General features: G+C 37.1%; 1 protein-coding gene across 2 annotated transcripts in view; it reads right to left on the bottom strand.

The window, feature by feature from the left end:
• Positions 1 to 938: 938 nt before the first annotated feature.
• Positions 939 to 13,137, bottom strand: part of npepl1 (aminopeptidase like 1) — a 20,240-nt gene continuing 8,041 nt past the window's right edge. The window contains exons 4-12 of one of the 2 annotated variants that reach the window (XR_012407355.1): positions 12,053 to 12,142; positions 10,422 to 10,503; positions 10,021 to 10,163; positions 8,793 to 8,924; positions 6,654 to 8,055; positions 6,459 to 6,582; positions 4,053 to 4,229; positions 1,689 to 1,799; positions 939 to 1,603 (exon numbers count right to left, since the gene is read on the bottom strand). Coding sequence is in view for 1 of the 2 variants with exons in the window: in NM_001017688.1 (NP_001017688.1) it covers positions 1,439 to 1,603; positions 1,689 to 1,799; positions 4,053 to 4,229; positions 6,459 to 6,582; positions 6,654 to 6,754; positions 8,847 to 8,924; positions 10,021 to 10,163; positions 10,422 to 10,503; positions 12,053 to 12,142 (1,071 nt within the window). In the remaining variant the exon portion in view is untranslated. 2 annotated transcript variants of the gene reach the window in all.

The raw sequence follows: 13,137 nt of genomic DNA, 5'->3' as shown, positions 1-13,137 counted from the left end.
TCACAGCCCTGTGGGGAATTATTAATGTAAATGAGCAGTATGTCAGATTGTCCATTAAAATAAGCACAAAAAAACAACTTTAACAATGTTATTTGAAGACCTATGTATGTGAGCCTACTTACCGCATCTCAAATTCTCAAAAGAATATTAAAATCCAGAGAAATTTGCCTTTTAAACACATGACAGACCGTCGTCTCGCCATCACTAGTCTATTACGTCACAAACTCTCGATTTTAGGTTTTGCTGTGAAAAAACAGGATCGCTGATTCATACTGATTGCTTGTCGAATGTTCTGATATGTGCCAATGTTTTACCATAGTAGTTGTATATTGCTGATAAATTATCAATTTCAGATGACTTACAGCAAATAAGACAAACATGAGTCTAAAACAAATTAAACAAACCCATTTTTAAGACGCAGCTGTTAATCAGTATTTGTGCATGTCAGTGTTGTGATTTTAAGGTTTACATTATGTTGTGGTTTATTTATAACTTATTGTGATGTATGTTTCTTCTCTTTGAATTAAAACCCTCTAAATCAGTGGTTCTCAAACGTTTTTCATCAAGTACCACCTCAGAAAAAAATTGTCTCTCCAAGTACCACCAAAATGAGCAGTATTGAAATACAGAAGCGCAATAGGCCCAGTAAAGCAGCTACAACTCTGCACAGTTAAAAAACATGGCAGATTACATCAGAAATGTATATAATATGTCATATATGACATATAGCCTATATCATTTTTGATCAATTTTGAAATGTGTGTAGCATGTACATGACAAAAATTCATTCCTCCGCGTACCACAAGAAGGAAGGCTGCGTACCACTAGTGGTACACGTACCACAGTTTGAGAGCCACTGCTCTAAATGATCTCAGATCCTGTTGATTCCATGGTGACTCTGAACACAAATAACATTAAGAACAACACAAGGACAATCATTCATTCAAACATTTACTCGGAAAAGATTTCATCATTCACAATCCATATTCTTCACCTGCCACACTAACAAAATTGGCATTAAGTGGATTTTGCTGGCAGCACTCATTTAGCGCCAAAAAAAAAAAACAATTACCAAACAAAGACACCGTGATCATGTCATCATTCATGTCTGGAATGAAAATCAAATGATTGCATTAAACATATTCTGATCAGAAAAAACCAACAACAGTATTTGCAGAGAGATATTTCACGTGCCTCCTCTCATCCCTGAAACATTTCTTATGGCAACTACAAACTGTGAACGAGAACATTACAAAACATCAAGACGATCTTCAACTTTTATTTCATTCATAACCGTGTATACAGGGCTGCTTATTACTTTGTACTTCCGATGGAGCAGAGGAAGGAGTGTACGAGTCTAATGGATGCAACGTTTGTACAAGGCGTGATTAATATTAAACTTTTTTTTTTTAGTGGTTAAGAACAGTCTGTACTGATCTCAGACCAGTCTCCTCCTCTTGCAGTCTCTCTCCATCTGATCTTCAGATGCATTTTTGACCGTTGCGGCACCCAATGGAGACACAGAGTTGAGCAGGGGGTCTTCAGACGCCTGTCCGAACAGAGACAAGAGCAGAGCAACACCGAAACCTGTGGCTCGCTCACCCTGATGATACACAGTGAAGAGTTATGAGGAATTGTTTCAGAGAAACCTGGATTATTTTGATTGATGGTCAGTGTGGTTTACTTACAGCGTGGACAGGTGAAGCGATGTCCACATGCACCCAAACACCCGGCCAATCAAAGCCCAGGTGAGAGGCGATGAAGAGGCCAGCGCAGGAGCTCTGAGCATTCTCACGGTCCTGTGGACACAGACAATACGTTTGCTTGTTATGCATGACTGGCAAAAGGATTAGAAGTATTGATTTATTTATTCAAACAGTAAAACGAAAACTTGAAATTAAATTAGAGAAGAAAAAAACATTGATAAATGATAATATATCCATCCATTTGTCAAATCAATCCATCCATCCATCCATCCATGTAGACACACATTATCCATCCATATATTTGACAAACATCTATCGATCTAAACATATGCTATCCATCTATTTAGCAATCTATCGATTCATCCATCTATCGAACTATCTATCCATCCATCTGTGCGTCTATCCATCCAGCCAGCCATCCATCTACCCATCCATTTAGCCATCCATCCATGCGTCTATGTAGCCATCCATCCATCTAGCCATCCATTCATGCGTCTATCTAGCCATCCATCCACCCATCCATCTATATAGCCATCCATTCATGCGCCTATCTAGCCATCTATGCATCCATCCACCCATCCATCCATCCATCCATCCATCTATCTAGCCATTAATCCATTTAGCCATCTATCTAGCCATCCATCCATCCATCTAGCCATCCATTCATGCGTCTATGTAGCCATCTATTCATCCAGCCATCCATCTAGCCACCCACCCACCCATCTTTCCATCCATCTAGCCACCCACCCACCCATCTATCCATCCATCTAGCCACCCACCCACCCATCTATCCATCCATCTATACTGTACATCTATTCATCCATCCATTTATCCATCCATCCATCCATCTATCTAGCCATCCATTTAGACATGCATCTATGTAGCCATATATCCATCCATCCATCTATTTATCTAGCCATCCAGTCATGCACCTATCTAGCCAGCCATCCATCCATCCATCCATCCATCCATCCATCCATCCATGCATGCATCTATCTAGCCATCCATCCATCCATCTATACTGTACATCTATTCATCCATCCATTTATCCATCCATCCATGCATCTATGTAGCCATCTAGCCATCCATCTAGCCATCCATTCATACATCTATCTAGCCATCCATCCATCCATCTAGCCACCCATCTATCCATCCATCCATCCATCCAGCCATCCATTTAGACATCCATCCATGCATCTATGTAGCCATCTATCCATCCATCCATCTATTCATTCATGCATCTATCTAGCCATCTATCCATTTATCTAGCCATCCATCCATCCATCTATCCATACTGTACATCTATTCATTCATCCATTTATCCATCCATCCATCTAGCCATCCATTTAGACATCCATCCATGCATCTATGTAGCCATCTATCCATCCATGCATCCATCTAGCCATCCATCCATTTATCTAGCCATCCATCCATCCATCTATACTGTACATCTATTCATCCATCCATTTATCCATCCATCTAGCCATCCATCCATGCATCTATGTAGCCATTTATCCATCCATCTAGCCATTCATTCATACATCTATCTAGCCATCCATCCATCTAGCCACCCATCTATCCATCCATCCATCTAGCCATCCATTTAGACATCCATCCATGCATCTATGTAGCCATCTATCCATCCATCCATCCATCTATCTAGCCATCCATCCATTTATCTAGCCATCCATCCATCCATCTATCTATACTGTACATCTATTCATCCATCAATTTATCTATCCATCCATTTAGACACCCATCCATGCATCTATGTAGCCATCTATCCATCCATCCATCCATTCATGCATCTATCTAGCCATCCATCCATTTATCTAGCCATCCATCCATCCATCCATCCATCCATTCATGCATCTATCTAGCCATCCATCCATTTATCTAGCCATCCATCCATCCATCCATCCATCCATCTATACTGTACATCTATTCATCCATCAATTTATCCATTCATCCATCTATCTTGCATCCATCCATCCATTTAGACATCCATGCATCTATGTAGCCATCTATCCATCTATCTAGCCATCCATTCATGCATCTATCTAGCCATCCATCCAGCTACCCATCCATCCATCCAACCAAAAAAACTTAAAAACTTCCAAATGAAAAGGCCAAATAAAAAGTAATCATAAAAACAGTAATAAAAGTTAAAATCTTTACTATTATTATTAACCACAATGAATAGAAAACAAAGCTAATTAAATACAAAAAGTAAAACTAAATAGTCCCTCATGTCCTTACGCTAAACTATTAATTTGCAGAGTAGTGAACATTTGTGTATGGAAAAACACATTCCCCCTTTCAGAAGTTTGTGATGTCAGGTCTCACCGCCACAGAGTTCTTCATGTCTGCAAGAGCGGAGGTGAATTCACTGAAGTGCAGCTCTGGGCAGTAAACCAGAGGATGAGCCAGATCTCCACTGCTGCGTCCGGCGCGCACACACGCTAATTCCCACTGCTCACTGTTGGTCATCACTGCTGCATGATGCTTCCCTGTGGAGATTCCCTACAACACACACAGTCAACATGTTTTCATGCGCCTGACAATTTGGAGATTTGGGCTTTTCATAAAGACGTTTGAGTCTAATGTAATGAAAACATGCCAAACACACATTGAAGAGTTTCTTTCTCACACTTGTGTCTGTAGATTTTGATTACAATAAATGTTTTGAGGGTGTTTAATCAAAATGTTTTTTTTTTCTCCATAATTGTTCATTTCTGCATCACTTAACAACAAATTGCACAGGTTTATTCATATCTGTATTAAGATTTTTACTGAAGGATGCCATCACATCATATTATTAAATACCTGCAATATTTTCAGATATGGTCAACTTTTACAATTGACACACATAAATGTATTCTTGCCAAATAAAAGTATAACTAAAAAATATATACTTAGCGGCCACTTTATTAGGTAAACCTGTACCTCTGCTCATTAAGTAAAATTTCCAATCAGCCAATCACATGGCAGCAACTCAGTCCATTTAGGCATGTAGACATTGTCAAGACGAGCTGTTGCAGTTCAACCCAAGCATCAGAATGGGGAAGAAAGTCGATTTTAAGTGACTTTGAACGTGACATGGATATTGGTGCCAGACGGGCTGGTCTAAGTATTTCAAAAACTGCTGATCTACTGGGATTATGCACAACCATCTCTAGGGTTTACAGAGAGTGGTCTGAATAAGAGAAAATATCCAGTGAGTGGCAGTTCTGTGGGCGCAAATGCCTTGTTGATGCCAGAGTTCAGAGGAGAATGACCAGAATGGTTCCAGCTGATAGAAAGCCAACAGTAACTCAAATAACTACTTGTTACAGTCGAGGTATGCAGAAGAGCATATCTAAACACACAACATGTCCAACCTTGAGGCAGATGGGCTACAGCAGCAGAAGACCACACCGGGTGCCACTCCTGTCAGCTAAGAATAGGAAACTAATATGGCACACCAAAATAGGATGATAGAAGATTGGAAAAAGTTGCCTGCTTTGATGATTTCTGCTGCGACATTCGGATGGTAGGGTCAGAATTTGGTGTCAACAACATGAAAGCATGGATTCATCCTGCCTTTTATCAAAGGTTCAGGCTGGTGGTGGTGGTGGTGTAATGGTTTGGGGGATATTTTCTTGCCACACTTTGGGCTCATTGGTATCAATTGAGAATCATGTCAACGCCCAACCTACCCGAGTATTGTTGCTGACCATGTCTTTCCCTTTATGACCAAAGTCTACCCATCTTCTGATGGCTACTTCCAGCAGGATAACGCACCAATTCAAAGCATGAATCATCTCAGACTGACTTATTGAACATGGTAATGATTTCACTGAACTCAAATGGCCTCCACAGTCACAAGAGCTCAATCCAATGGATCACCTTTGGGATGTGGTGGATTGGGAGATTCACATCATGGATGTGCAGCCGAGAAATCTGCAGCAACTGTGATACCATCATGTCAATGTGAATTAAAATCTCTGAGGAATATTTTCAGTAGCTTGTTGAATCTATGCCATAAGGTTTTAAGGCAGTTCTGATGGTAAAATTGGTCCACCGGTATTAGTAAGTCGTACCTAATTAAGTGGCCGGTGATTGTGTAAATAGATATAATAAATAAAAAAAATAAAAATAAAAAAAAACACATTTGTAGGTTGCATTTTACAGAAACATATCAGACCACCGCAATATTCTCCAGTGACTAAGGCACATGACAAAGTGATTCACTTTTAAAAAAGGGCATCACATGATTATGAGCACATGACTACTAACTCCAAATGTAACCGGTTTTGCCAAAATCCAAAGTGCAGCAGCTATAAAGTAGTAGAAACCACTATCTCTCCGTTGAAGAGAGAAGTGCTTTGCATTCTGGATTTCCTCCAGTTGCTCCTGATATCATGTGACACTTTGATTTCTCTTTTTACACTTCGCTGGAAAAACAATCTGGCCCACATCCACCAGATATCAACATATACCAGATCTTATTCTCACAAAAACATGTCAAGACTAGCACTTAGAACAACTGCTGTGAAATCTAACATAGAACAAGTGTCTTTTAAAGGAAGTTTAACCAAAAATTAACCTTCACTACTTATGGGTGAACTATCCTTTTAGGTAGTGCTGGGTGATAAGGACAAAATCAATTTTACATCTGATGATATTCATATCAGGTTAAGACAAAAGATAAAACAATAGCATTCTGACTTATAATATTATGTCTCATTCTGAAGACAATCAGAAACGCACCTGAGCGCCGGTCAGTGTTGCCATGTCCAGTATGATGTCCGCTGACAGGTCTTTGCTTGCATACACAACCCCATCAGAGAGCACCAGCCTGCCTTCAGCATCAGTGTTGTTGATCTCTACAGTCCTGAGAGACGACAACACACGCACAGTTAGTACTGGTCTGGACACACAGAAGGTCAACCAATCCACACTTACTTTCCAGAGTAGAGAGTGTGAATGTCATCTGGGCGAGTGGCTGCAGGTCCCACTGAGTTCTCAGCCAGGCAGAAAACCGCATGAAGATTGTCCTTAAAGCCCTGAGACAAAACACATTACAGGTGGTTTATACCAGAGCCAAGCTTGCAGCTGGAATTAACACTCGCTTACCACAGTCTGAGTTCTGGTTTAGGTTTTGACCAAGAAAGTTTGGGGTAAGTTCATTTCTTAGATAATGAATTCAGCAACAATACAATAAATTGATCAGAAACAACAGTACATAATTGTATAGTAGGGGTGTAATGGATCACGATTGATCTGTGATTCGTACAGTTCACTACCCACAGTTCGGAACACACGAGACCCACAAAATAATCTACCAACGTTTTTTAATGGCAGATAATTCCTGAATTTAAAAAAAAAAAAAAAAAAAAAAAAAAAAAAAAAAAAGCTTGCCTCTCTCGTCATTTAGGATTTCCTGTAAAATATAATGATGACGAAAGAAGTTGTGGTAGGTTATTCGGGATGTGGTGGGTTTCATTCAAGGTGTTTTCTGTCACTACTTGTTTAGCCTGCATTAATGCATTCCGTGTAAGCAGCAAGATTAATCTTTGAAAGATCAGGATCTCAACACCCACGCAACATAAATTATAAATGATGGTGATTTGCTAATGTTTATCAATCCTCCGAATCGCTGCATTGAAATCTGAAAATACAAAAATCAAGAAAGAGATTGAGTCTTTACTCGTTTGAGTTAGTTATGAAGTTACAACCAGTCAAATAACAAAGAAGTACTGGGATAACAGCTTATAGTTTAGATAAAACCACTGATGTTTATGGTAAAGGTTAAAATCACCGTCATATGCATTCAACTTGACGGTCAAAATGAAAGTTGCAGGCAGCAATTACATTGATTAACCAATAGGTGTCGACAACCAGCCATCAAAATTATGCCACTGAATAATTCTTCAAAAATGATCATCTAGCAGTTTTAGGAGTAAATCACTGAATCATTTATTGACAAGAGACTAAAAAAATGGGTCGTACAAATTATAATGTTAGATTTGTACATTTACTGTAGTGTTATCAGCAGCAGTAGTAGTAATAGTAACAGTGAATTTTTAACATTGCAATTTATTTCCATTCAGCTGATTATTTCTTAAATTTTATTTTTTAAATTTGAGGTTTCAAGTTCTGTTTGTTCAAACCAAGTGTCTAGCAGTGCTGTTTTTGTAATAAATGGAAAGCAAGGGACATTTGTCTCCTCCCCTCTTTGACTGATCTGAAAAATGGTCCGATCCGTTACAAAAAAAAAAAAATCTGTGTGATCTGAACCGCGAGATGAGTGATCCGTTAGTGTTACAAAAGGCTTCAATTTCACTGTGCATTAATGAAAAAAAACGTGTCAACAGAAATATTAAACAGTACAATGGTTTCCAACAATGATATTAAGAATAATTTCTTTTTGAGCAAAAATGAATCATTACAATGACTACTAAAGCCTGTCTCACTACAAACCTGGAAAGATCCAGTTATAATTACATTGATTGATGATTGATTGATTTTATTTGACAATTTTAACAAAAACATACAAACAGTCAGACTAATTCATCCAATTTAAAAAAAAAAACTGTCGAGGATAAAATATACAAAAAAAGCCACAGGCTTATTTCCATTGTGGTCTTCAATATTCTTAAAAAATGAACAAGCAAATCATAAATGGAGGGCAAACATCATCAGCTCAGCAACTCGGCACAACAAAATCCTCAACTACAACTGTAAAACAACCACTTTTTAATTTCCCTTCTAAAAACTCTCAAATTAAATCTTTTTAAAAATCGTAGAAATTTGACCTTTTATGAACTTTTAAAAAATGACTTTGACTATAACATTCAATATTTAATTTTTAATTTTCCTATTGCAGTTAAAATAAACAAATAAATATTTTATAAAAAGTACTAAATTGTCTCTCTGGCAGTCTACAGAGACAGAACTTTGGTACGCTGATATTCCACACACACTTGCATGTGTTCAGTCATGAAACAAGACACCACCCATAAACACAACATTAGGTGGACACAGTGGATGCATATTAGTGTGAAGGGTTTCAAGATGAGGGTTAGGATCTTTCTCATAGATAAGTTTAGCATCCAGTGATCTTTAGCTAGCAAAACAATCAGAAGGATAAAATACCTGCTTAATAGTAGCTTTAAACGCTCCTAAAATGGCAGCAGCTCCTCCACAGTCTCTCTTCATCCCCGGCATTGTGGTCTTCAAGAAAACAGAGAGAGAGAAGAAAAACCTTCAAATGTACAAACTATAATAATGGGGTCATCTGGAATTAATTCAAACTATAGTCTTACATGGTAAACATGCAAGAATGCAATTGAGAAATCTTCCTCTGATTTAATGTTTGATGGGAGACGTTTTTTGCAGAAGTCATCAATGATATGAGCTTATAATTTAAAATTTCAACCATTATTTGTTGCAAAAACACATTGAGTCGCTTTATAAGACATGCATTATCCTTCTGGCAGCATATGGTGTGCTTTATGATGAGCATGGAAGAGGCAGAAGCCAATTTTAAATGATTTAAAAAGAAAGTCATATACACAGAAGACAGCTTGAGGGGTAAAATGTGAGGTAATTTTCATTTTTAGGTGTCTTTTTCTGTTAACATTAATAAAATAAAGAATTAAACCAAGTTCACACTGATTCATCAATTTTAGCCCTGATTTTCGCTCTGTGGCAAATCTGTGCTTGTTCACACAATCGACATTCATGTAGTGTAAATGATCAACAACGCGATCAAAGGGAATCTGTGCAATATCTGGACCAGATATTAATAAAATGAGCTTAAAGGGGCTAATAAATTTGTCCTTAAAATGGTGTTTACAAAATTTAAAACTGCTTTTATTCTAGCCAAAATAAAACAAATTAGAATTTCTTCAGGAGAAAAAAAATATTATCAGACATACAGTGGAAATTTCCTTCTCTGTTAAACATCATTTGGGAAAGATAAAAAAATAAATAAAATAAAATAATTTCTACAATGATGACCATGTTATTTTACATTTGATTGTTCAATTTCTGTATTTGAATACTTAAATACGACTCCCTAGAAAATCATAATGCACTCTTTATTTATTTATTTTTGCTTGTAATTAATTATAATTTATTAGAAAAAGACTTGATCCTAGTCAATCTAAATTAGTGAAATCAATCCAAATAGAGCTATTCAAATCATCTGGTGAAATGATACTCGTATCTCAGCAAAACAAAACATTGCAATGTCAGATTTCACAGCCCTAGCTTTGCTCTGACCATATTTCAGTGCACTAGGCTGTCAGTAAGGTGTGATATTTACTTTGCCCTTGATGCTGAGTCCACCGGTGTCATAGACAATGCCTTTGCCCACCCAGGCAATGGTCTGTGTGGCACCTGAAGGTGTGTGGCTGAGCACAGCCAAAGCAGGAGGATTCAGGGCCGCTTTACCAACTCCATAGATGCCTAAGAGCCATTTCACACACACATTAAAAAAATGTGCACAGGAATTACAGTTGACCTTATATTCGGTATTTTCAGGCTAAAACAACATGCACTGTTTCTTTTAGTGCCAGAAAAAGTCATCTAGATGAATAAGTGCTAAATCAGCACTTCTAAATTAGCATCACTCATCTCGTGATGAGACTGCAAGCTCATCTCTTTCATAACACGTCAGAAAATGTTGCAATCTGCTGAGTTTTGAAAGCACAAGCTCAAGATTACCTCCAAAGCCCTTTTGTTTCAGTTCCTCTCCTCGAATTATAGTCGGAGTGATACCCAAGGCATTTCCCACTGTCTTGATTTCCTGCAGAATATGACATCATTTACATACACACAGAGCTTGACATTAACTTTTTTGATCACCGGCCACTGCGGCTAGTAGTTTTCCAACGTTACTAGCCACTCTGCATTTTCACTAGCCATAATTTTGTTGTTGGGAAAATATATTTTTTATGCATAAATTTGACTTTGACATGCTAAAATACTTGATTTAAATTGAGCAAATCCATTAGCAAATGGGTCATTGGTTTCATAGTGTTAAATTGCAATTATTTTTGACATTTCACATGACTTTTCAGAGCTCAAAATTAAGGATTTACCAAATTTATGACTGACCACACCAAACAATAATTATTTTCTAGCCACAAATTTTAAATGCGTCAAAACAAGCAAAATACAGCTGCATACTACTTTTTATTAAACAGAATTAAAAAATTTTTTAAAACAATGAAAAACAATTGACTTTAAAAAAAAAAAATAAAAATTATTGTCTACTATCTAAAACTATACCAAAGGTCTCTCGGATCACCAGTTAACTACACATAAATAGAGAGTTAAAAAAAAAAGATAATTAAACCCTATTAACAAAATCAAAAGCAAATAAACCTCAAATAAACCTTTCAGATGAAAGACATACCGTGTGCAATAATGAAAAGATGATCACATGCACTCGGTTAAGGCCAGTTAATAATCTGTTCAAAGTGAAAGCAACCAGTGCTGCTTACAAAAAGACAAATTTGGAGCTCTTGAAAGCAGCAGGACTGAGGGTGCATGTTCATCACTTTTTGTCTATTTGAAAGAGAACCGATCACAGTTGCGTTTCCAGATATAGTTACTTCACGAAAGGAAACGGGAGCGCGCAGGCGCTTTAAGAAGTCGTGCATCACATCAGCTGTTAGCGCGAGTGATCATCCTTGCTTCTGCTCGCGCGAACACAATTATTTTTGTCAGTCATGCTGCTTCTTCATTCTAAGATCACATTTGCACGCATATTGGGTCATCCTTATTGTTGAACCCTGCTTTTAAGAAAACTACCATTTAAAATTATTTTCAACCAGCCAAAGTGGCTAGTGGGATTGTCTGTCTAACCCGCCAAAGCTGAAATCTACCTGCATTTGGCGGGTGTTAATGTCAAGCCCTGCATACACAAATATATAGACATACAGTCATACATATTATCAATAGGAATGTCCATTTCAGTAAGTTCTTTGTACAGCATTGTAAAAGTAAACTAACTACAAGAATTTTAAATGCTAAATAATAAGCTCAATGTTTAAATCTCTCAAAACAATGATAACAGACTTTACAAAAAATCTCAATACAATGCTTATGCAAACAATAAACAGCTAATGAGCATTTGCATTCAATTTTAGCGCTGCTTGTTTGAAGTGCATGACCTATTTATCAGGTCTAACAAAAGGTACACACAAAAAAGTGCTCCACACTGTTTATAAATAACCATTTAAATAGGAATGGTTACTGCGCCCTAAGCATCCCGATTATTTTATACTGCATTATAAAATGAAGCTATTGTGCATGGTGGAACAAAAGACAGATGCATAAAAAAAAAGTACCTCCAGGAAGTCATCAGTGTTCATCTCGCTGCATGGAGTGTCCACGATTCGAGCAGCCAGACGAACTCCATCCGCTGCATTAGCAAGACACTGTTAAACGAACAGAGGGACACACATACATTAATAAACTAGTAATAAAAGTTTGAACCAGCTTAATCCTAATCATATGTAGTGTGCTCTATTCAGGTGAGTGGGTTTGACAAACCACCTGTAGAAGACACTCTTTCCTCTCTTATGCACCAGGCACTTTGTTAGAAATACTTGTTTGTTAGTATAGTTAAGCTTTTTATAGCTTTCTATTTTCTATAGATATATTGTCCAGATCTAAATAACATTATTTTCTATGGCTATAACTTCTAAATCTAAAATGGCCAGTTTTTTACTAATTATAATCCATTAGATTCTTCATTCACACATCCTTTGTTTTTTTTTTAAGGTCATGGGTTGTTGTAATAAATTTGTCAAATACACAATGCTATATGTAGTGAAATCTTGAGTCCATGTAATCAAGAAGAATCTCGAAACACCTTAGTCCATTCTAATTCACATACTTGTGCATTAATATATTTCCAACTATAAATATTGAAAGTAATGTGTTCTTACTGAAAATCCCCCACCTCACCCCTGAAATCAGGCACTCTAAATACCCGGGTTTTACACTTATTTATCCAAAAAAGCAAAGTATGGAACGTTGAGACTTTCAGACTCAGATGTTGATGGGCTAAATAACCATATAAAGTTAATATTTAGGGAAGTTGAGTGCATAGTGCAGATATTAGAAGCCTAAAGCAGCATTTCTCAATCAGATCAATTTGTTTTTCATAATAATTTGTTTATGTGATACATATATTACACACTACCTGACAAAAGTCTTGTCACCAATCCATGTTTTAGGAACAAAATAATAATTTGATTTCAAGCTGACAACTTGGTATCAAAAGTGGCTAATGAGAAAGGCAAAGGCCTCTAGATTACGCTTATTTTACCAAAATAAATATAATCATGACTTGATTTTTAATTACTAATTTAGGACAGTAAGGTCTGACTTTGCTTAAACAAAAGTAATCTAAATACTGTACAGTATA

Source organism: Danio rerio, chromosome 6 (genome assembly GCF_049306965.1).
Source record: "Danio rerio strain Tuebingen ecotype United States chromosome 6, GRCz12tu, whole genome shotgun sequence".
NCBI lineage: Eukaryota > Metazoa > Chordata > Actinopteri > Cypriniformes > Danionidae > Danio > Danio rerio.
The sequence above is the reverse complement of the archived record's forward strand: the minus strand, read 5'-3'. Positions and strand labels throughout refer to the sequence as shown.